A 24,897-nucleotide genomic window follows, 5' to 3' on the forward strand; every position below is an offset into this window, starting at 1 on the left:
ACCGACTACAATACCCGTCTGTCTGAGTGTGAAACCAGAGTGAGGTTAATAACCGGCTGCACGCACGCCGGGAAAACATGAGTCACGATTAATGGTAGTTTGGTGGAGGGAAAAACAAACGGGTGTTTCCACATTTTAGCTTTCCATCTCACAAACATGACTGAGCTGTCACTCTCCTCTGTGATTGGTGGACATGACAGGATGGAGCTTTTTGTTTAGCCAATGGAAAGTGAACGGAAGAGAGTGTTTCCCTTGGACGCTGTCATCCCAGTGTTCCCTTACGCACAAATATGTGCGTGTGTTGGGGAATTCAAGGAATCTGCAAAGGGGTATGTTATTTCTAAGCGGTGTCAGGAAGAGGACAGGCCTGACATAACACAGGCACAGGCCGCTGGTGGGGATAAAAACCCCACAGTGGAGATGGAAAACTGTTGCCAGCCATATCGGTCACATGCAGTGAAACAAGTGGAATATGCTCCCAAATGTCAGGAATGTCCCTGGGAAGCAGGAGCATTGTTTGGGCCGATGGGGCAGAGCTGCGGTCGGACTCGGGTTGTTTAGGAGATATTTTTCTCCAGCTAATGTTTTCTTTAAAACCGACCTTGAAAACATCTGAATGACAGCAAGCCACATAATGACTGCTTACCGACTTTGTTGCTGAAAACACTGGACCGAGCGCCACATCAACACTCGCAAAGCTCAGAATAGCACTTTGCAGAAGCGTACACAGCGCAGACCGCATGGAAAACAATCCTGACACAGCTATGGGCTCATGTCCCTTCTCTTGCCCCCCTTCACGTGAAACAACAGCACCTGCTTGCTGCTGCCCCACTGTTTGCTTGAACTCTGTCAGGAACATACTGCCCGGCTCTTTCCCCCACCTTCAAAAACAAAAAAGAAAAAAAAAGAAAGAAAAGGAAAGCAGAGATTAAAATACAAAGAGCTCAATTAATCCTCAGGCCCACAGCACCGCAGCCCTGTGCCCATGGCAGCCGACTAGCTATTTCCTGTTCCACCCTCCTGGCTTAACACTGAACAGACCTCAGTGTGGTGCGTCTGAGGCCGGAGAGGCAGACATCACCTCCCTCTGCTCACTCTGGTCAAGCACTGAGGCTGGAATCCACATTACAGCAGAGAAAAAGGTGCATTTTTTTTTTTTTTTTTTTTAATATTAAATTTTTATTTATTTGAAGGTTCTCTACACCAGCACCAGAGAAAGCCAGAGCTCCATGCTGATGAAGACCCCCTCCTTTTGATTTGATCACTCAGGAATCACCTCCCTCTGGACCCCTTTTCAGCTGCTGCAGCCTCTGAGCGGTGGGAGTGCTCACTGCTCAGGCTGATGCTGGGGAGGCAACACACGTGAGGGCTGTTCTCTCTCCGGCTCTCCACGGTCCAGAGGCAACATCAGCTCCTCGGACTGACAGACACACACATACACACTCACACTTCTTACTCCTCTACAACTTCTTGGAAACCAGCCTCTCTCTCCGTAGGTGTGATGAGGTTTTCTCTACATGCTGGTTGACAGCCCGGTCTGAATCTGGAACTAATTTCTTGTTCAGCGCAGACGTTGTGCTCGCTGGTGCAGCACTAAGGTGAGTAATATTCAGACAACCTTATGCTTTTCTTACTTTTTTCTTTAAAATGCCTTTTCAGTAGTCAGTTTTTCTTTTCTTTTAAATTTTCCCTCTATTTTGAAGTTCAGCTAAGGATTTTCAAGCATTTTCACAAGTAGGCTGTCTTAACTAATATAATCCACATTCAGGAAATTAAAGGAGTAATAAACTAGTTTATTAGTAGGGACTGAGCCATGTTCTTTATCATACCACAGACCATAAAATTCTTTGTGCCACAGCTACAAAGAGCCTGAAAGCTTCAGTATTTTCAATGAAAACTGACAAAGCAGGGGGATCAGGTTAACCAGTTTCTCAGCTTGTCACAGATGTATTTTGTTACTGCCCAGGCTCTTTCCCTCAGTATCTCTGGGACAACATCTGCTGGAAGCTGGAAGGACTACTGTAAAACAACAGCCTTATTTGCAATGGTTTCACATTTCGTCTTTTGACTTAAATAGGATTATCTAAGCAGGAAATGTGGAGGGTTGAATGGGAGAGCTTTTTATGGGTCACATAAACAGCTACAGCTGCTGGTCTGTGCATGTCCACAGTTAACTCCCAGAAGTTATTGGACTTGTCTGGAAATGTGAGGTGTTAAATCTGTCTTCCCGAAATCATGGCTGCACAAAATAGCCATTTGTCTCCTCCTGGCATTGGTGTGGTGCGTCCAGCTCAGGCAAACTTCACCACAAACTGCCTATTTCTGGCTCTCATGATGTTTTGTGGTGCTTTGGACACAAAAGCACCCTGTGGTGTGGTGTCACATTGTTTTCTTCTTAAGTTAGAGGAGAAAAAAGAACAAAGGATGGTGTGAGTGCTTGTAAGAGGCTAGCAAATGTTTTACTCACTTTGTTGGTATCTGTAACAAATGCAATGGTCCACTGAGCATCTGCTCTGATAACATCATGAGTCTGAGAGGCGATCTGATATGTGTCTAGGAAACACTGCTCTCGATATAAATTACAGTGACATGAAACTTTAGGATTGTTTGTCTTTACATGAGCTGAACCAAAAACAAAATTGCCCACTGCACTTAAGTTGTTAAGGTCTAGGGGCAGCAAATTGAGGATGCAGTTGGTGGCGTGGCCCTTTCTGTGAAGTGAGTTAAATGCAGAGCGGAAGGCGAGGCTGGTCAAGACCAACAATTTCCCATGAGTCAGTAAACCAGCCAACAGTCATTACAAACATTGCCACCACCACTGTAATTGGCACAAAAAAAACATGCTTTTGAGAGTGTAAAGGGTCTGCCAAGAGTCATCAGGATAAAGATCAGGGTGGGAGAGCAACCCAGGCCCCCGAGGGGTCAGACCGGAGCAGGGCATGATTTTATACTCCCAGGAGAGAAAGAAACAGAAAGAAAAACACTTTACTCCCACGCACATTGTTGTTGCAATGACAGGGGAATGTTAGGGGGCGAAAATGTCTTTCATCGAGTTTACATCAAGCTTGACAGTAACAGCAACTATCACGGGTTTAATGCGCTGGTTGCACGCTCTTTTTGTTTTACCCCAATCCAGCCTCCGGTTTCCCTCTTTCTCTCTCCTTGCCTCCTTCCCCATCAGTCCTCTCTGAGGTTGCAACATCAGCTTCAGTGTCTCCCTGTGGACATGCAATGCAAAGTCAATGCACACGTGAAATCCAACATGCCACTTTTTCTGCAGGGAGGAACTAAAAGCTCCATGCTCAGCACCGGAGAAGAGACTCCTCAGGCAATGTCATTAATATAAACACTTCTATCAGACTCAGATGGCTGCGTCGCCGTCCTCACTGAGGGCCCCTGTGTAAAACCATTACGAGGAACACCATGTCCCTGGCCGGTGACCTCTGACGACATCTTAGATCAGTAGAATGGAGGGTGGGGATTTGGAGGAGAGTGTTCTCTCAGGCTTTTGGCATCTTCGTGATGAGCTCAGACCAAGCCATGTGACTCTGCGTGTCCCTTGTTAAAGAACACATCATATGAGAGTCAAACAGAAGACAATGGTGAATTTGGGTGGTTGAAAACGCAAAACTCTGTTGCCTGTCTGCATTTTGTTTGTGCGACAGGATCTGCCGCGGGTGGAAGGTCCACAGTTAACCCACGCAAAAGTGAGTCCTGGAGATGAGAGATTTGAACCCGGAGTGAACCAGGATGGAACCCATTAAGAGAGACATGGAGCTGCTCAGTAACAGCATGGCAACCTACGCTCACATCAAAGGTAAAACACAAAAAACTCACTGGGTCTAACATACTCCTCAACTAAACTCTCCTTTTCTGATTTTCTCATGCAGAAAAAACTAATTTCTGTGTGGAACCTCAAACAGCTTCAGGTGCTTGAGCGTGCTGTTTTCTCTGGCTCACCACCTCTGTATTTTAACGTCTTTGTGCACACGCAGTCAAATATCATGTGACAACTGTAATTTCCAGTGCTGAGAAATTGGCTGTAGAAAAAAATCGCAGCACAGATTTTGTCCCGTCTCTGGTCACCCTTAAGTCAACACAGCACACGTAGTCTGCGAGGCAAAAACCCTGCTACTGTTACTCACACTTGTTACTGCTGCACATTCAAGGCCTAGCAAACAAACACTAATCCCCCTGACAACCACCTTGTAATACCCTAGCAACCAAAGTTAGTATCTAGTTACCACCTTGTAATGCCCTAACAACACCTAGTAGCCTTAGTAACCGCTGGTATTCACCCAGCAACTGCTGAATAAAATGCTCACAACCACTAGTATTCAGCCAGTACCAGCCTAATAAAACCTTAACAAAAATCACAGAGGGACCTCGCAGTAACACCCTAAAAAAATACTGGAAATGTAGAGATGACCTGGTCAAACTGGGCATTGCTTCTTCAGCAAGCTCATTATTTTCTTGAGTAAAATTAAGAACCTTAACTACTCCGTATGATTTGGTCTATATAGACATATATATCAAAGTGTAATCCAACTGTATACTGTGTAGTCGAACCCAACCAATATATCGGGCCAATATTATCTCAGCACAAATTTATCAATATCAGGATATAAGTTGGCCGATACGCAGAAAAAAAAAAACAGTATTTATTGCAGTAAAAGCACTAAAATAGTTTTATTAAGTGCTTTGTCCAGCATAAAAATGACAGCTGAGCAGATTGCAGTGCAGACTGCAAAAAACAAGTTTATTGTCCAAATGTATTACAACTATTTGGTTACCAAATTTAAGGATTCTTTGCTCCTATGTATCTATGTATCTATCTATCTATCTATTGACATTTATATAAAGCCAATGAGTCACTATAACAGCATCAGAAGATTTTTTAAAATCTCAGATATTGGTATTGGTATCGGCCCATCAAATGCAGCATTTGTCAAGTTCTTCTTTGTAGCAGATATAGGCCTTGTACAGAAGACACATACAGTTTTCCATTGAGATTCAAGGTGTTCATGTTGTTGAACTCATAACAAACACTGAGCTCCACTGTGCTCCTCTGCCCACACAGCAAACCCAGAGAGCTTCGCCCTCTACTTCATGATGGGTGTGTGTTTCGGCCTGCTGCTGGCACTCTGCCTCCTGGTGATGGGCATCGCCTGCAGGCGCCGCAGCCCCAGCAGGGCTCCCCCCTCCCCTGAGAGGAGGCAGCTGAAGGAGTCCAGCGAGGAGGAGGAGGAGGAGGAAGACGACGAGGAGGAGGAGGAGAGCATTGGGGAAGCAGACGGGGAGGATGCAGAAATCCCCAAAGTGACAGCGGGGCCCATCAGTGAGCGCAGCAGCCAGTCTAACGGGACTCTGAGGAGTGTGAATGTGTTCACGTCAGCCGAGGAGCTGGAGAAGGCTCGGCGTCTGGAGGAGAGGGAGCGCATCGTCAGGGAGATCTGGAGGAACGGCCAGCCGGACATCCTGGTCACCGGGACGGGGACTATCGGCCGGGTACATTACCACTAAAAGACATTAACCTGTATCCAACCAATGCACCTGAAAGACTGCAAAGGACAGAACGCAATGGGACCACACTAAGACTTTTAAATGTTTGTACTTGTGACACATAAAAGATTTTGTATGCAGCATATTTGGCTTCATCTGTATGCTATTCCATCTTTGCAATGTGAACAATTAAAATGTTAACCACTTTTTGGGATATCAACACCAGACTAGTACCATGTACACGGCTTGTACACATGCACAGTAGTAATGTACATGTGTGTGTATTTAAGTCCATTAGTCAAGCTGCTCCCACAGAGGCAATTTCAGCGTGGGCTAATCTTAGCAGGGAAGACTGCTTCCCATAGAAACCCTCCAGCCTTTTCCCTCCCATTAGCGAGCATCTCTGACCCTGTCACTTCCTGTTTCCCTTTCCACAATTCCCAGCACCCGCTCTATTTCAGCTTGGACACTGCAGCTCTCTGCTAAAGCCGGGTCTGTTTGGGGGCCTATGAAAAGGCCATTTGTGCCTGAGCCAGATACCTCTGCTGTACTGTAGATATTACCAATGCAGAGCTTCCCCTATGCATCCAAGTCGAGTCTCAGGAGACCGTCTCGATTTTGTTGGCTTATTTTTTTTCCTCCTTCAGCCAACCCCACATGCATGAAAAGGCTGCTTATTTTACAAGTAGGGAGATTGTGTCAAGTGTCCTGTTGTGAATGGCACTGGCTGAATCACAGATTGTTGTAGGAGCCAAACAAAACAACTCTATACAGTGTAAAGAGAGACACTCGTCTTCTCATGAGGCTAGGTATGTGCCCATTCTGTGCCTGTTTACTCAAAATTGGCCAAAATTTCATCAACAACCACTCAACATTCCTACAGTGTGCTGCCCCTCACACAAAAAAACGGTAAACAGGAAATTGTAGATCATGGTAAAAAGGAAAAAAAAAAGGCAGTTGCAGAATTGAGCTGAATCAAAGAAAACAATTTATTGAAAATTAAAAGACAAACAATTCAAAGCTCTTGAGGAACAGTAAAAAAGATTTCAGCTTCAGATTTGAACAGAAATTTGAGTAAAAGTCCTACAGTTCTGTTCGGTACATACAGTATGTACAGCCTAAAGTGGGACACACAGCAGCAGATTGAGAGCCACAAAACCTTGTTTGCTGGTTTGTGTCAACTCCTCTGAGAAATATATTTATCTCTACTTCTGACAGAACAGATTTGTCACAATTTAGACCGGTATCTTGTTACTTTTCATGTCATTAAGTTAAGAGAGAACAGATTTAAATGAACTTTTTTTGCATGTTAGGATTACTGCAATTGCTCTTTCTTAAAAAAACAAAACAAAAAACAAAAAAACAAAAAAGGGAACCATATTCTATTTTAACTTCTCCCAACCCCAAACACAAAGGTAGCAATAATTTAAGTCTTATATATCTATTTATATATGCATTACCCCTTTGTAATAACTATTCATTCATCTTAAAAATCTAAACACAGGTAGCCACTTACCTAAACTGATAAGACAGAGGCACAACCTACATTTGTTTATCAGCTCTAGAGCAAGCAAACCAAAGGATATTGGTGCCAATCCTTTCCATTCAACACAGTGAAAGTTCTGTACTTTTTTTTTTTTTTTTTAAATGAAAACATCCACAGTAAGAATACAGCACACACACACACACATTAAAAAAAAATGTCTTTACATCCTAAAGAGAAATTATGGTGAAGTGGCACTATATGAAAATGACTGGATAATATAAGTGAGGAACATCAATAGTTCAGGGGTACAACAAATATTAACTTTTGTGTGTTATTGTTCATAAATGACAAGTATGAGCCCTATGCCCACCACGGATTGGTCCCATGGAGCGAGGTATGAATCCAACGTTTCATGCACTACTACCAAAGATTTCTCACTGCCCCAAACATAAACAAACAAAAACAAGTAATTCAACTGATGTCTTCCTCTAGTACTGCAATTAAAGGCAGTACAAAAGGACAATTACAAGAAAATGTATTACTGTTACATTAAGGTCTAAGGCACAAATGCATTTGTCATTTTATCACGTTTTGACAGAATACTGAGTCATCTTTGAACATTTGCTGTCTCCATACTTCCACCCTTAGAGGGTACAAATGATTCGATGCCAACCAACTGCAAAGCTGAAGAAAGAAATGCACAGTTGCATAAAAAATTAAGCTAAACAGACATACAAAAAATAAGAGTGTTGCTCTTCATTCAAGTCAATCGAACATTTTTTCCTTCACTCAGTGTGAGGGGGCTCAAACTCATTCAGCAATTTTTAACCACTAAAAGATGAGATGGTGTAGGAAAACAAACAAACAAAAAAAAAACCCAACAAAAACACCTTTATTACTACTGTTAACATTCGGACACTGGGACACTGGCAGCTGTGCAGTCACCCTCTGCTACCAAAACTGCTAGATTAACGGCAGTCATGAGGGGAGCAGTCTACTGCTTCTGGGCGGAGGAGTCTCCCACAGCCTTCGTTTCTTTGTGGTCTAGCTCCATGTTGTCGTCTCCCAGCTCTCCCTCCTCTCCTCCCTGGAACATGTCATGGGTCCACTTGGGGCTGCTGCCTCCTTTGCGGTAGACAAATCGTCCCCGGCGGGCCGGGAAGGACCCCCGGCCTCGTCCACGGTTGTCCACCCAGGTTTTCTCACCGTCTCGGTCATCGTGCTGGATGGGTCACAGAAATAGTCAAGAGCCAGTTCACGATTTTAATTCAGCTAGGAAAAGTTTAATAATGATAGAGAACTTCAGCACCCAGCAAAGACAGAAACACTGATCTTGTCTAGTTTGGCAAGTAGCTGGCTGTCTGCTGTCTGACAGAACCCAGCCGTTTTTAGGTTTGCATGTTTCCCCAACTGAACATGTTCACTGTGTGTGTCGGGTTGTGGAATATTTGACCAGTCTGATGTAGTTTGCCACCAGCAAGCTCTGTCTCCAGAGCTTGCTCACACAAAATCAAGCTTGGCCTCATGTTGTGTTGCAGTATGTGGATTTGCTAAGTATTACTGTATCAGAAATGATTAAAAAATAAAAGCGCTGAATATTATAATAAAATTCAAATGGGGGAAAACTAGTTTCCACTTAAAAAAAATTCACTTCAGGCAGTCAGTAGAGCCTCTCTGATTTCAAGTTTGAAAGTAACAGGCCATTCTGATGTGGAAATTAAAATTTAATTAAATTAAAATTAAAGCTTTATATTAACAGGCTCTTTGTTAAATTAGACCATAACATTAAGTAACATGATTCTCAATGCTGCAGACCTTTAGGAAAAATGATTATAATGGTAATAACCAAGAGGCCAATTCTGCGACATTTTCATTTTCAAAATAAATGTTTGGTTTTGCAACTGCATATTACTGATTGATAACACAACAGCAATTCAACCTGGTAAGTCTTTCCATGGAAAAATCAAACACAGGAAGTGATATGTTTTACCACACCAGAAGAAGCAACAGCAGATTGTTTGGTTTAAACAGAGCAGTATTTACTACCACGGCTCAACAGGGAAAAGAGTACCGACTACAGAAACTCACATTTCACCAAAAGAACATCCAAGGAAAAAGAAGTTTAAGTACTGGGCAGTACATTCGATTGTAAAGCGATATCTGGGAAATGCAGGGCAAAAACATCACAGCGGTGACTTTAACACCACAGATGCCACCAAAATCAAACCAAGAATCAGGAGCATGTAAATTATTGTCAGAGACTCACCAAGTAATATTTCCTGCTCTTAGGGGTGTATTCAGGGTCCCACTCCTCCTCTGGGGGGCGCACTGGGGCATTCATATTTCCTGGGTTGCCATTGCTGTTGTTGCCTGGGTAATTACCCCTGTTCCAACCCCTTCCCCTCATTCTGGGGTACTGAAATCAAAACAAGAGGCAGGCTCACGTAAAGTATCCATGTAACATTTAAATGCATTTCAAGATAATTTTCCCACAGTGATTCCAATTCCAAAATTGATGGCATGATTTCATAAACTTTAACAGAAATATCAGGTGCAGCAGGAAATCAATCGGTAGTCCAGGTCAGAGATCCAAGGAAACACTGACAAGAATGACATAATTCACAGGACAATTGATAAGTTGGAAAAAAAAATAAATAAATAAAAGGTTAAATTCTATGAAAAAAAGATATTTATTTAGTGGTAGCATTCCACTGATTTGCGCAACTTTACCTTAATACAATCAGGTAGTGCATGGAATATGTATGAAAGAGTGTCATCATCACTATCATCATCATCATCATCATCATCCACATTACGTTCCTTAGCATTAGGTGGAAGGAACAGAGCAGAGAAGCGTAGTCTACAGTGATGTCATTAGGGTAGAGAATTGCAAGAAGATGAAATGTCAGTACCTCACAGTGAAAACCATATACAGTAAAAGAAATGGAAAGCGCTCAAACAGGGACTTACAAATCCACGTCCTCTGCCCCTCTCCATGTTGTGGCTCTCATAATCCCGCGGCCCCCTGTCCACAGGCCCGCCATAGTCCCGAGGGGGGTAGCGCGGGTGACTGTAGCCCTCGTCCATGTGCTCCATCCCCTCTCCCATGAACTCTTTACCTCTGAAAGATGGAGGATAAGGGGATGGAGAGGACGAAGAGGAAGAGGAGGATGGAGAACGATCCCGTTTCTTCTTACTCTTCCTGTGAGCAAAAAAAAGAATAATATTAAGTCTAGGAGTGAGCATCATGGATACACCTAATGAGTTTTACTGGCAAATAAATCTGAAGTTAACAATTCGGCAAAACTGTGAGGATACAGAACAGAGATCATGTTAAGTTTGGAAAGGGGTTACAGGGGCTACAAAGGACACGACAGTAACCTTTTCACCTTTACATAGCAAGTAAACACCTTCAGCTGCTTTCTCATAAGATGTGACATCTCCATCCACTCACTGTATGCCTATTAATTCCAAGGTCTTGCACTGCAGATAAATTCATTTTTGCCCTTGTGCCAAAATCTAAAACTTTTGCACCCTGTGATGAAACTCTCACTTGTCAAGCAGAAATCGAAAGAGAAGCAGCCAGACAAGGAAGGAAGGAAACATTAAGGAAGCAGAATTTCCTGAATTATACAACACAGGTCTGAGACTGAATGAGGATCTTGGTAGAAAGACACACTCGGGAGCATGTTTCTGATGAAATTAGCACACCAGGTGTTTAAAAATGCAGTGGACCACCGGACTTGACATTCAGATGTTTTGAAAAGCTCCTCACTCTGCTTGTTGAAATTAATTATTGAATTAATTTCAATTGTTCAATTGAAATTAAATGTTCAAATTATATTTCACAAATATTTCACGTTTCACTCTTAGCCTGGTATCAGTGCTCCAGCAGGCTGCATGTCCTTTGTAACCCTTGGTAACCACTTGCCAAACAGTATGTATCAGGCCCCTTTTCATGACGTACTGGAGGTGGATGATATAGTCCAAACTTGGTACACAGACTCCACACATTAAACCTACTTTGATTTCTTGTGGTGCTTTGCAGATTTCTCAGAGGACCTCTCTCTGCTTGGTCCTCGGGATCCTCCTGAGCTCTTGCCTCCATCCCGCTTGAACTCACGTTCCTTACCAAACCTTTTACGTCTCTCAATATCCAGGCGCAGGTCCATCACATCACCTTTGAGCTTTTTACCCGGATCCTGCAGATATATATCAATACATCTGTGTTAGCTGCCACACTGACTGCTTTCATTATTGATGGGTGACAAATTAAAAAAATGGGAGTAATTACAGCCACATGTGCCATCACATTGAGAAAGTTATATACCATTATATATGCAATATATAATAGTAAATATCAGAAGCAAATCAAAAGTTTAAAAACATGATTCACTGAAGCAAAAATAAAGCTGTCAAAATATCTTAAGCACTGGACTCCCTCAACTGGTTAATACAAATATTCTCAACTACAATTATTACTACAATAAAAAAAAGATTCTGGTACAAGAGCAGTAAGTAAATTTATTTTTAACAAATGTTAAAGGATAATGATTCAAAAAACAATTTATTTATTAAATATTACTATTTTCCACACATTTTCTACAAATGGGAACCAGCAGCATGCATATAGCATTTTAAGATAAGTTACAATTTTACAGTTCTTTCTTTTTTTTTTTTTGCTTGACTTTTTGAAGAAAAATACTTACAATGGCATTGATAATGGTCCCTTGAGAGGCTTGGACTCAGGATCTTAAGTCACCTCCTTTTAGCCTTTGCTTGGGTTCGTACATACCCAATCAATAACCATATGTCATTGGCTGGGAGCTTTCTTGGCATTTACAAAACGCAATTGGGCTCTTTTGATTTAGATTTATGCATCCTTTGAAAGAAAAGCACAAAGCTCAACACTGCTTCTTAGGACCATCTCAAATTTGCTTGTTTCCAAACACATCAAATTTCAAAAGGGCTGGTCACCTTGTAGCTGGTCTCCTCCATATCCTCAAACAGGTGAGAGTGCCTCTTAAAGGCACTGGGGGAGACATCAATTCTCCTGAGAGAAGGGCAAAGACAAGGCTGCAGGTCAGAAGATGATGACCAAGTTGGTCACAAAAATATCTCAGAAAAAATAATTGCTTCATTTCACACATTAGTTACAAGGAATATCAAGGAATCAAGGAATCAATACCTGTGGATTTCTGGGCTCCTTCTTGGCTTCATCATTTCTACCTCTGCAGCTTTTCTTTGGTACATGGCAAACCGCTCACTTAAAGTCATGTCTGAGGAGCGGGAGTGTTGGGCTGCAAACAGAGAAGAAAAAGCGATATGATATAAAGTGACACACATTGAGTTTCTTTAAAATGATTTCCCAAATGATTTATGATTGCTTGAAATTTTACATGTCCAATGGAGCTGCTCAAAACTATCCAAACTCTTGTTGTCTTATCTGGAGTCTCTAGAATCTTGAACGGGAACAGCCCAAAGCAGACCATACTATACCTTTAATGTAGTGCACAATAGTGACTATGTGCTGAGCGAAAAGCTCAGAGGGGCTCCGGCGGAGCTGCGCTGATTGAATCTGGTGGAAAATGGAGCGGAACTCTGGATCTTTCTTAGTGGGATTCACTAGATCTCGGGACATACGGCGCTCCCTAGACAGAGAGGAGCTGTGAAGGAGAAAGAATAAGAATTGGGCAAAGAGATTAAAGAAGTATGGCAGGTTGAAGTGAGTTTTATGCTAAAATCTCTCATAGCTGTGTGAAATATTTGAAAGCATATTACCATACATACCTGGGCATTTCATCTAAAGAGCTGATTTTGAGCTCAAAATCCTCCCTTGACACAGACAGTCGTGAAGGGGGTGACTCCTCCCTGGGAACGATGGCCCCAGGAAACAAGGGTCTGTCCTTCTCCCTGCTGTCTCTGGGAGGTGCTGGGGCAGGGGACGGACTTCTCCTGGACTTCTCCTTTTCTTTCTTTTCCTTCTTCTTGGACTTCTCCTCCCTCTTGGAGCTGTGCTTACGGCTACGGTACAAGTCCTCCTCTAAGTGTTCTATATCCTCTGCCTCTTCTGCATCTCTCCGGCTCTTCTCCTTCACTGTTGGGTACGAAGTTGGATAGTTAGGCTCGTCCTCCCATTTCCCAAAAATGTCCCGGGCTGTGAGGGTGGTCTTGCTATTATCTTCCCCGTCCTCTTCAATCACCCTCTCTTTCAGCCCATGAGACTTGAGGAACTCCTCTTCGCCAGCATCAAAAAATGGCAAGCTTTTTTCTTCCTTGGACTCTCCAAATGCTGCAGCTGTGACATTGAAGAGGCCTCCCACCTTGCTGCTGCCTTTCTCCAGTTCTCTTTCTGTGGTGCTCTGCTCCTTATCGCGACCATTCTCCTTCTCAGGTGCCAGCTTTTTCCCTTTATTCTCTGCCAAGAACCTGAAACAGACAAGCACACTGGGCTTTAGTACACAAAGCGCAAAATGTTTATTCTTTCACATGGGAAGAAGATAACTCATTCTCATAGTGAAAGTGAAAAGACACAACATGATTGTTACCCAGTAATTAAGGGTGTCTTCAGAATGTAATTGATTGGCGTAATCAATCAATAAATGACATCAAGAACCTTTCCTGCTTAGTTTTTCTTATCAATTCTAACCCTTTCTCCTCTGCCTGCTCTTAACTGTCAAAATGCAACAAGATGAATCAGAAAGCTTAGCGATTGTATTCACTTGGCAGAAAAACAGTATATTCTTTGATAGTGACAGCTTGAAAAGAAATAAGGGAACAATCCAAAAGTATAAAACAAAGATCCTTTAAAGGATCTTCAAAGACCTCTGAAAGACTAAAGCAAGTTGTGAAGCCACAACCTGCTAACAGCAAAAAAAAAAAAAAAAAAAAAAAAAAAAAAAAACAGATGGAAACAGGTTTAACAATAAGATAAAGGGAAAAAAAACATACTTTTTGAAGGCAGAGGGTATTCCAGCCTTATCTCCAGCTTTGGTATCTTCCTTCGAAAAGAAGCCAAAGCCGCTGAAGGAGGTGGTTGGCACTGACTTGGCAGGACTCTTGGCTGCAGGGGCAGGGGCAGGGGCAGGGGCAGGAGCAGGAGCAGGGGCGCTGCCAATGGTTCTCCACAGAGGACCACCACTCCCAGGCCCTTTGCTTTCAGGGCCAGTGGGGGCTTCCTCTTTGGTTCCAGCAGCAAGACCAGCCTCAGGACTGGTCTGCTTGGGGCTTGTGTCGTAGTCAATCCATTTACCTCCAGATGCCTTCTCAATAGCACTGCCGTCTGCTGCCTGACCTGGTGCCTCTGTGTGGGTTTCTGCAGGCTTCTCCTTGGCATCCTTGGAGCTGCGCTTGCTCTTGCTACTGCGGTGGCGTGGGGATGAGGACCGGGATCGGGACCGAGAGGAATAGCTTGAGCGCCGAGATCGACCTGAAGACGAGCGGTCAGAGTAGCGGGAGCGGCTACGGCTTCCTGACCGTTTCCTAGGGGTGCGGGAACGCCCCCTCCTGGGGCTGTGAGAGTGGTGGTCCTGGTCATGGTGGTGATCGTGCCAGCCGCCACCACCACCCTGCCAATTGTTGGCCCTGTAACCATAGCTACCCCCTCCCCTGTTCTGGTAACGGCCACGTGGGAAGTAGCCTCGGTTTCTGCCACGGTAGTGGTAGGGCCTACGGTAGCCGCGGTTGTAGCCCCTGAACCCTCCCCTGTTGTTTTGATAGTCCCTGGTGGGGTAGTTTCTGTGGGACGGAGAGTGCGATCTGGAGCGGGAACGAGACCTAGAACTGGATGAGAGAGGAGAGGAACACACAAAAGAAGGAAAATGATATTAGAGATTCAAGGCTTGCAGTGTGTTTTTATCTTTATTTTTCTAGGTTAAATCAACTGAGCATCTTTGCTACTCCACAGCCACCTAGTCCAGACACTTTCTGACCACAGGCCCTCTTCTCTTATACTTTGGGAACGCTGACTACAAATTATAGTTCACATAACAATCTAAGGATTAAGTTGATGGTCATATTTAAAGTGAATAGAATGATTTGCAACAAAGGACTAAGTCTTAACTACCAGGCAACTAGCAGTAAGGAATTCTCCCAAGGCTAATTTTTGATGAAACGGTTTTGGGGTGGTAACAGGCATTCTGTCTTTTTTCAAAACACACTTATTAATTATCAAGTTCTTTTAATCCATTTCCAGATTAACTATGAGTTGTGGTGTCAAGCACTGAGTGTTGGTATACAGTTTTGAGTAGTAGCAGTTTAAAATTGTAAACTGCAAAAAAATCTATGACATCTGCCATGGAATGCTAATCAAATGCAGGCAAACTGCCCACACAGAAAACAAAATTAACAGTTCAAAAGGAAAAAAGTGACTAATCAGCCTTCTGGTTGGCAGATGGTGCTCATGGAAACACTCCTGATAGCAAAGTGAAACCTCTTACACTACAGAAAAAAACATCTCATCAACACTGATGTCACCCTGACATATTCTCTCATTCGGCTAAGCTGCAAGGAGATAAATAATTGTTCCATTCATTTTGCAATGGTCCTCAGAACCCACTTTAGGCAACAATCATAGAAGACAGAGGTAATAGTAAAAAGCTGTGCTTCTGGCCAAAAGGGGGCATTATAACATCAGTGACTCCAAAAGCACTCCACTGAGTCACTCAAAATAAACTCCACAGAGCCATATGGATCGTAAACAGATGCATTTTTTACTAATCAAAGCTCAGGGTGACTTTCAACATATTCAACATAGTGGCCCTCCAACACGATAACCCCGGCAATATGCTCATGTGTAAACTGTCAATCAGCTGCTAAAGTGAGATCAAGCAACTTCTGAATGAGAGAGGAGTACAGCACACAGTTCAATGTGCAGACAAAATAAATAAAAGATGCAAGAATAAAGATAAAAGCAAAGACTCCAGGGCATAACTTACAATACTAACAGTTGTGTAATTACATACTGTAGCGAATATTTTATAGAACACAAACCTTGAATTCCAGTGATATGCAAATTCAGAGACAGGGAGATACATGCAAAGCACGATATTAACATACAGTTCCTGTTGACCTGAAAGGCTATCGGCAAAACATTCAAGTTAGCAAATACTTGCTGACCCCATTACGGGATAGATAGATAGATAGATAGATAGATAGATAGATAGATAGATCATTTTTATTTCGGTTCATCCTCCATTACCACATGCAGACAATACAGAAAAAATATACAGCTAATTAGAACCGAAAAGGTGTAGGCAGAAGCCGTAGCTTATATACGGGATGGCCCTGAAGCGCCATCTCTCAGCTTACCTCTTGAGGTTTTTCATTGGAACAGAAGGTCCCTGAATTGTGCGGCATAACATACAAGCTAGAGTCCCATGAGCAGGAGTCTTTGTCACCTTAATGTATGTAATGGAAAAGGAGACCGCACAGGGACACAGTCTGCTTTAACCCACAGGAGGAAAAGGAGGAGGAGGGAGTAAACAGGACGGGAGGGAGATGCAGCAATGCCAGTAGTGCTCACTCTCAACAGCTTTTTCTTTTGACAAATCATTGACTGCCAGACCCCAAGTTTTAAGCTTAAAACACAAACATGGACTGACAACAATGAGGCAACACGTCTTCATTGACACTTCTCAGAAATTTGAAGCTCTTAGACTCAATATACAATAGTATATTGTATAGTATATTGTATAGTATAATGTTAGTTTACTTTTAAAAATCAAAACCAAAACACATTCCAGATACCCTAAATAATTATGAAAATCAAGAGCCAATCTAAAATGTATCGCGCAAAATAAAAAAGTAAAAGTGAGTGGAGAATGTACATTTATAGTATCCATATTGTTATTTCCACTGATTTAAGACTACATTAAGTTTAAAATGCTTCAAATTTCACTGACCAGTTGTTTTTTCTAGTCAAACGTGAAGCATGAAAAAATGTATCACACAACACTATAAATACAATGATCCTAACATGAAACAACTAACGTAAAACAAACTGGCAGTTACTTGGCAATTCCCAAACTGGGAGAAAAATGAGACTGATGAATAAAATCCAATAGAACTGACACAATGATTAAATATTATGTGTGGTGGCAGTACTTCAGCTTAGTGTTGGAAGCTTAGATAAAAACTGTGCTTCCACCATGCTTGAGAGAAACTGTATAGTGTGTTCTGGCAGAGACGACAGGAGAGTGGTTGGAGACAGATCAAATTGTGGTCTGTGTGCTCAAACAGTGAAAAGAAATGACTGTCACGCTGAGATAAAATGGAGGGGTACGTGCACAACTGAAACATGAGCTGCTCGTTTCCTTGCCGCTTTGCACGCAGCGTTAAAACTTCATCCAAATATATTAGACAGACAATATTTCTGTTTAAATTTTAACAGCACTAATACTGAAAGAAGTAATCAGTGTCTGTATATTACAAAATCCAGACAATTATGTGATTAAACAATTTGTGAGGTCAGTTGAAAAGTAAACACAAAAAGTGGTCCCTGAAAAAAGCCACACAAAAGCTAGACAAGCATGTCATCACCACTAATTCCCGTTTCCAACTAAAGCAGTGAAGTTGGTGAGGAAATGTCTATCACAAAAATATATATAATGAATTTACATTATACTCAAGAGTGCTTGTTTAAAGCATGACATTGACTTACTACTGTTTACCCACTATCAAAAAGAAAAGAATTATTAAATCTTTACTTTATTACAGTGATGTCTTACAGCTGTTACTGTAGAGGCTAACACCTCTAAGCTGCACTAAAATCACAAAGCATCATGAGGTATTGCCTATCATTGCTTTTTATAAATAAAAGCTCAAAAAACAGTATTACAGTATCAAACCAAAAGTTTTACACTAAAAAACAAAAGTTAAAAGGCAGTGGCTTTACCTGTAGCGACGTTTTCTGGATCTTGAGCGGGAGCGGCTTCTGGAGTGAGATCGGGAGTAAGATCTTGATCTGGACCTGGACCTTGATCTGGAGCGGGATCGAGCTGGAGAATCCGGGGCCTTTGACATCTCTACAGTTAGGACTGTCAACTTTTTTTTTTTTTTACAGAAAAGAAAAGAAGAGGTGTCTTTTGTTAAACAACTTAGGGTATCAGTTCTGCTTATGTTTTGTCTGCATGCACAATTTACTCACAACGCCTAAGCCGTAGGTTTCATGGTTAATTGCTCTGATGTTGAACAAGGTTCTTAAAACCCAATTTCAAACACAGTTCAAAAAACTCTCCTACACTAATATTACAAATATACCATTCTGGAAAACTCTTGGTCTGTCAGGTTCTTGCACCACTCTTAATCACAGCTATACATTTCCAAAGCTGTTGACAAGTTGGGACTGTGACAACGTATATTGCACCTTGTCCCCCGTCATCACCCCTGCTTCTGTCTCTACGCCTGTCACCAACAACCCTAAAAGCCCTTTATGACCTTCTACTGTCAGAAAAAAACAATGCCCACAGAATGGCTAAAATTAGCAGCAGCACAAAGAGGCTAACAAGTTGCACATAGATGGCCTTATCTTTAAAGCGGCAATAGACAGCTGGAGCAGCAGGGAAACTTGCACATTGGCCTGCAGTAAAATGAGCCATGATAAGTTGAGCTCAATCTGCCGTGGACAAAAGGCGTTCAGTCTGTTGCTGAAGCGCAGTGAAAGCAGGCTGGCTCTGCTTTAAGCCCGTTCACAGTACATGACTTTCAAAATCATTAGATCATGAGTGAAAAATAGGCATTAAACAGATGCAACAGTAAAAACTACCCAAGGACAGCTGCAACAACCCGTACACCACCACGTCACACCCAGCTACACAGGATCGGGCCTAATACCTTGGATTTTGTCATATTTACAACAACGTTTCCCACAAGAATCCAGTTTGGCCTCCACAATCTTTTGAGTGTAACTATATTTGGTGTTTCAAATTTCTGCAACAAATTACCATAATAAATCTGCCATAACAGCAATACTGAAAAACTTGGTTACAGTTACAACAGTCAAGATGCTCATACAACAAGGGAAAAAAGCAGTAAAATAATGTTATCCTAAAAAAAAAAAAAAAGGAAAATCAGTATCAGTCCAATATCATTTTTATTGGATGTTTAGTATTTTTACTAGTGTCTGACAGTCCAGGCCAGGCACAAAGTCTTAACCTTACTGGGTTTCAAAAAAGGGGTCTTTCCTACTGTTCATATGTAGGAATGCATCTTCAAATAGTAACCAGCAAAACTATTTAAACTGGGAAAATATTCCACAATATGGTGCAAGAACAGTTGCACAATTGTGCAGTATTTTTCTGGGAATACTGGTAGCCTAACCACAGACCGTCCTGTGTAGGCCTAAAGGATACTGCATTGCTCAAATGAGGTCATGAAAGTGGCAGCAGGTCACAGCTCATGTGGCCCAGGTTTCCCATTTCAGTGCTAGCAAAACATCATTAGGTAAAATATTTAGAAAAAAGGTTAACTCTGGGGTAAACATTCAGCTAGGTGACTTTGACCCGAAGCAAACAACTGGATCAAAATGATACCAGTTGATCATCTCAGAATATGTGATCAATAAAGAGGCTCTCTGAGAATACAACCTGCCCTCACTTGCTTATTTATGTGTGCTTTCATTCACAGTGATCTATGGGTGCCAACCTTGGAGGACAAAAACATAACTTCTTCATCAACAGGTTGAAGTTCACCAGTTTTACTATCAACAAAAAAGATTTTAAGATAGAAATGAAAAGCAAAACAAGTCCAAATGACTGTTTGTTACATGCAAAAGCAGCAAGCAGCAAGCAGGGTAGAGAACATAACCAAGCCACAAAAAAATCCCAAAATTTACAGCATTTGTCTGATCCTGCTGCCTTGTTTTTTTAGGGGCCGTTTCCTATTGATGCCTGTGAGGAAAAGTCTCTTGACACAGCAGTGCATGTTCTCTTTCAGAGAGGTCACAGCACAGGGTCTCCTACACCCTGGAGCCAGCAGGGATTCAGTATTTTGCTCAGCAGGGCAGATGCTAACTACACCACACTGCTGTCCTTGTGCCTGAATCACAGTTTGAAACAAATTATTTCAAAATCCTACAGGTCGGGAAAGAAAAAACAATACAGCATTGCATTGCAATATATTGTGTGGCGATGCTGAATCAATACTGCTTGACAATCCAATTTTGCTGCAATAAAAGTGATTGAAGTGAGATGAACAGAATGAAAAATGTATCTTATTAGATAAAACAGACAACGTTTTCCCTTGAGGACATACTCTGCAGTCGAAAAAAAAAAGTTAATAAATTGTAATATATTGCAATACAAAGCATATTGCAAAATCTTTCGAACCGCAATACCACTGGCTTGTAACTTAAGTATTGTGATAATATTTTTTGTGGGGCCTCTGGTGATTCCCACCCCTAAATCCTACCATGCACACCACAACCAAATCAAAGACAAACAGTCTTTAAAATGCAAAGTGCTCACATTCTTGCACTAAAGAGAATGTGAGAATATACTGTAATCGTTAACATAAAATTAGCTTGCCCTACCATTTGGTTGAAATTCTGGACAAAGCTGTTTTGAGCTGTGTAAAATAAGGAAGTAAAAACATGCCAAGGCAGGGATACTGATTTATAATAAGTCTTGTGGTCAATAATTAGCAGCTAAGAGTTTGCATGCACAGCATCATCCCTGATGCAGTTGCCCTCAATCCCAAGCCTGTGCTGAACACCCTGCAGAGTGCACACACATGCACTGAATGGTAATTACAGCGCAGTGCCTCAGTGAATGTACTTTCACTGCATTATCAACTGTATCTAACCATAGCTGCTCTCCCTCTGACGTTAAAAAAGAAAAAGGAAGTGGAACTGAACATGAATATTTCACCAGATTTTTCCACTTGAACAATGTAGGCAATGCTGTCTAGGAGAATACTTGAGCCATAGATCCTGGCAACTCTTACAGTCCGCAAGAAATGTAAGCTAATCTGCCACAACTGCTTCTCGTGTACTGTGGAATTTGAATTGGCCTACGCAAGGCTAATTTTTTTATTTGTCTGTAACAGGATGTGGCCTCCAGGCCCAAATCTATTATGTCTATAGAGGAGAATGGGGCTCAAGTGGAAAAACAGTTGAAAGCATCAACCTCAGCAACTTGCCCTGCATAGAAATGAGTCTATTCACTGCCCATATAGAAAAGTACCAGTGCATATGACTTAGCTGTCTATTCTAGCATTACTATATATAAAAAAAAGGGAACGCTTTAACAATCTTAGTTGCAATGTTAAAGTTAACTCTGGCAAAAGGGCACTTCCAATCACTTTTTTTTAACAAATATATTGGTTCAGGCTCTCTTGGAAATCTAACTAAGCAAGAATGAGGGCTGGTGTTGTTCAATGTTGACTTTTGTTGTCCACAGACACACATTTGCTGCTGAGGAAATGTCTTTCCATATCACCTGCTTAAATTAGTCCATGGGCACTTGCAGCAACCTGGCAAAGTCTTTGACAATAATCAAATCCAAATGTAAATAATATGGTTGAGGTTTTATCTACATTATCCAGGGGACTCCAATAACGATGACTGAATTTTCAGTCGCAACCCATTATGTCCATTACATAGTCAAATGCAGTTGTCCACACTCTCCAAGAGCTGCTTTAAATCACCACTTTGAGAATACTGTATTTTGCTCGTGTAACGTGATATCTTTACCAAAACAAACAGGGTGGCTCGACAAAAATGCAATCCCCCCAAGTTACACAAAACACCTCATTCCGTGTTAATTCAGCTCATTTTGCGGTTGTTGTTGTTGTTTTTTTCCATCGTTTGTTTAAGGTTAATTCTCCACCTCTAGTAAACGGCGGCAACCCTAAGCATCCATGCACGACACCGAATAATACAGCAAAGATTAAACACCAAATACAACATTAAGAGCTGTGCTGGCTAAACAGTGTCGGACAACAGCTTAATGCTAAGGTCCAGTGTTGATTTAGGGCTGACAACAAACATGCTGAATCCAGAAATACATCTCAAACGTTTCATCGCTAACGCTGGGTTTCGTGCTTGCCATTAAAAAACCACTCAAATTAGCGGACGTTAGGCAGCCGCTAAGTATCACTGCTTTACAACATTAAACAGCGTTGCACGGTACCTTTTACCTGTTTCGACCGAACCGTCCGTGGTTATTTAGTCAGTCAATGATTGCAGGAGTGAAGCAACCTCGGAGGCCAAGCCAAGCTGCCCCAAACAAGTGCTGCTTTTGCTTTCTTCCTGGTTTTTGCCGAGTCGTTAGCCGCCTAGCTTGATGAGTTACCTGCTGCTAGCTAGCGCCGCTTTGCTAAGCTAGCAACGGGCTAGCAACAAGGCAAACAAAAGCGGACGGTGTGTGCTCTGGCCCGAGACGACACGTACGGACTTTTGGGCTACTACAAACTAAAGCAGCACGCGAAAGGTGCTATAATTATGTCAAATTTAGCCGCATATACATTTTTAAGGTAACGGTTAATGGTTGTCGACGAACGGTAATTAGCTCACGAACGACTCGGTCAAATCACGCGAGACCTCGTGGCAAAGCGAGGCAGCACCCGGGGTCAAATTTCCACCAGCCAAGCCGAGGTGTGGTGGTTTCCAAAATGGGACCCACGGACCACAGGGGTTCACTGACAGTGTCCTAGGGGTCTGCATGGAACTGTTGTATTTTGTGGTAATTAATAACAAAAATAAGTGTTTCCTTAATATGCAGCTTTGTCAGATAAGTAGTGATATATGTGCATCTGCCTGGGGCCCCCCTATGAAAACATTGCTTGCAGCAATCCATGTAATTAGGCAAAAGTATGGGCCTACAACTTGTTTAAAAATCCATTTAAGAGTCTGACAATAGGCATGTTAGAAAGGTTTAACCTGTTGTGCATCTCTATTAGTACCATCACTCATACACAACCAATATGGGGCATAGTACTTTTTTGCTATACTGCCATTCTGGTGCACCCCTAAGACCAAAAAACAGAAACAAAGATCAAACTCCTACTTTATAATTCAATACTGACATGATATGACAGTCCCTGACAAAACATGTAAAAACTACCACAACTAATAATAATAACTGTATTCTGTAAGACAGCCTATGTTCCTCTGACATTGTTTGAGTTAAATGGGGTCATAAATAAAAAGTCTTAACCTCACTGCAGTTCCACAAAGGGGTTTGGAGGTCTTTCCTTGTGTTAATGCATCTTCAAAAAGCAACCGGCAAAACTATTTGATCTGGGAAAATATTCCACAATATGGTGCAAGAAAAGTTGATCAATTGGGGAGGATTTTTCTAGGAATACTGATTTCCAACTTCAGCTTCAGCGTTCTTGGGGTTTGCATGGAGCAGCTCTATTTCTGTTATTTTAATCAACAGCAACAAAATGGTGTTTAAGGAATATGCAGCTTTGTCAAATAGTGCTGATCTATATGCCTGAATGAATTTAGTCAGTTAGTTAGTTAAATAGTCTGTTTTTAAATTTTCTATGCCTGAAAGCCCCTTCTGTAATCTTAAGAAAAGATGCAATTAATTTTTTAATCTAATCCTGGAGGTGGTAAAGCAATTGTAGAATGTGTTAAATCTGTAAACACATAAGACATTCTTTATATTTTTTCATGATAAGACAATAGCGGTCTATGCTTTGTTTAGTGGAGAGCCTCCTGTCAGTCCATTAAGGATCCAATTTTCCCTCCCACACTTTTCCTGATGGAGTAAATTGAAATTTACTGAATTGAGACAACAACTATCAGTTTCATGCTTGTATGACCCTGGATCTTATCAAATTAGTAAGTGAATGAGTGTATGTTACTGTCAATATCAACAGATCACACACAAAACAGATGAGGTTTTTGATTTAATCAACACTGACCTATTTACTATGAGCTCTTTGCACGACCTTTAAACTCTACAAAGCTTTCTCACGACCTTTAAAAACCACGTCACCTGTGTTTTATCCATTCTCTGGTGGATAATGTCGGATATCCACCCAAACACTGTGCATACAACTTTCTTCCGCACACAGCTTAAAGTTGGAGCCACTTATTTGTAGTGTGCTATTTTTATCTGAGCCACATAATGCCTTGTGCCTGTGCCCAGTATGAGAGTGATGACATGAAGACAGATTTTATCCTCAACACCTCTCAGGGCCTCTTGGCCTGTGCGTAGAGCACAATGCAGTACTTCTCACTGAGGCATAATCCCGCCTCATTTCTCCGTTGTCATGCTTCCTACCAGACGTACAGCTCCATAAGAATCGGGTTTAAATGAGTTAACAGAGCTGCTACAGAGACGACGCCATTCACGCAAACGCCGTGGGAGTCTGCAGCGGTTTCTCTGCTGCTCCGTAGTTTTCTCCTCTGGAGGATATTAGCCTCCAGTTGGATGGTATACCAACATCCATCAAGTTTGGCGAAGCAAAACAATGTAAAATTTTCATTCAGAGTGGAGCCTGAATCAGAAGCGCCCCTACACAGCTTGTGGAGTTTCTCTTTTCCTGGGCAGCATGCCACCTGTCAACTTCAGCCCACAAGGCAAAGAAAAACATGAATGTATATGTTAAAATACCTGAAAAATCCCACATAGTTAGGAGGACAGGGTTAGGTGTAGGAGTGGAGTACTACACAATTCCCTCTGAATAAATAAATGCTGACTTTATTGTTTGAAACTGACCTCTCTACCGTGGATGGATGGACAGGCAGGGTCAGGTATGCCAATCACAACATGCCGGTTATGCACTGCAAAATATATATATCATACAAAGTAATTTGGTCTCCTATTTGGTGTTAAAATCTTGTTTATTATTCAAACAAGTGAGAAAATCTGCCAGTGGGATGAGATAATCACATTTGCTTCCAGTGCTAATCAACTTATTTTGAGAATTTCATTGAATCAAGCTTCATTTTCTTG

At 41.9% G+C, this 24,897-nt stretch overlaps 2 protein-coding genes across 4 annotated transcripts; one reads left to right on the forward strand and one right to left on the reverse strand.

The window, feature by feature from the left end:
- Positions 1–137: 137 nt before the first annotated feature.
- Positions 138–5,744, forward strand: eva1bb (eva-1 homolog Bb (C. elegans)). The gene is made up of 4 exons (XM_030063932.1): positions 138–1,142; positions 1,270–1,598; positions 3,666–3,817; positions 5,081–5,744. The coding sequence occupies exons 3-4, from the start codon at positions 3,751–3,753 to the stop codon at positions 5,521–5,523; spliced, it is 510 nt and encodes a 169-aa protein (XP_029919792.1). The 5' UTR covers positions 138–1,142; positions 1,270–1,598; positions 3,666–3,750; the 3' UTR covers positions 5,524–5,744.
- Positions 5,745–6,467: 723 nt separating this feature from the next.
- thrap3b (thyroid hormone receptor associated protein 3b) lies at positions 6,468–22,537 on the reverse strand. Of its 3 annotated transcripts, none has more exons than XM_030063928.1 (11): positions 22,124–22,534; positions 17,883–18,031; positions 13,940–14,770; positions 12,779–13,417; positions 12,488–12,654; positions 12,177–12,288; positions 11,966–12,041; positions 11,012–11,190; positions 9,959–10,190; positions 9,255–9,404; positions 6,468–8,210 (listed from the first exon to the last, which is right to left on the reverse strand). In XM_030063928.1, exons 2-11 carry the CDS (start codon positions 18,008–18,010, stop codon positions 7,983–7,985), a joined length of 2,742 nt encoding a protein of 913 aa, XP_029919788.1. In that variant the 5' UTR covers positions 18,011–18,031; positions 22,124–22,534; the 3' UTR covers positions 6,468–7,982. The 3 variants fall into 3 exon arrangements, 2 of the variants coding, with proteins under 2 accessions (XP_029919788.1, XP_029919789.1); XM_030063929.1 differs by having other exon boundaries at positions 22,117–22,534; XR_003928972.1 differs by lacking the exon at positions 6,468–8,210 and adding an exon at positions 9,719–9,848 and having other exon boundaries at positions 9,270–9,404; positions 22,124–22,537.
- Positions 22,538–24,897: the final 2,360 nt, after the last annotated feature.

This window comes from Myripristis murdjan, chromosome 11, assembly GCF_902150065.1.
Source record: "Myripristis murdjan chromosome 11, fMyrMur1.1, whole genome shotgun sequence".
NCBI classification, from domain to species: domain Eukaryota; kingdom Metazoa; phylum Chordata; class Actinopteri; order Holocentriformes; family Holocentridae; genus Myripristis; species Myripristis murdjan.

Bases quoted from the DNA above. Each gene is read 5' to 3' on its own strand.
- thrap3b (XM_030063928.1), bottom strand. From the start codon at position 18,010: ATGTCAAAGGCCCCGGATTCTCCAGCTCGATCCCGCTCCAGATCAAGG. The intron at 12,289-12,487 runs GTATAGTATGGT...CTCTGTTTGCAG, and splicing joins TATTGTGCACTACATTAAAG to CCCAACACTCCCGCTCCTCA. The intron at 12,042-12,176 runs GTATTGATTCCT...CCCTTCTCTCAG, and splicing joins AGGAGCCCAGAAATCCACAG to GAGAATTGATGTCTCCCCCA.
- eva1bb (XM_030063932.1), top strand. From the start codon at position 3,751: ATGGAACCCATTAAGAGAGACATGGAGCTGCTCAGTAACAGCATGGCA. The intron at 3,818-5,080 runs GTAAAACACAAA...CTGCCCACACAG, and splicing joins AACCTACGCTCACATCAAAG to CAAACCCAGAGAGCTTCGCC.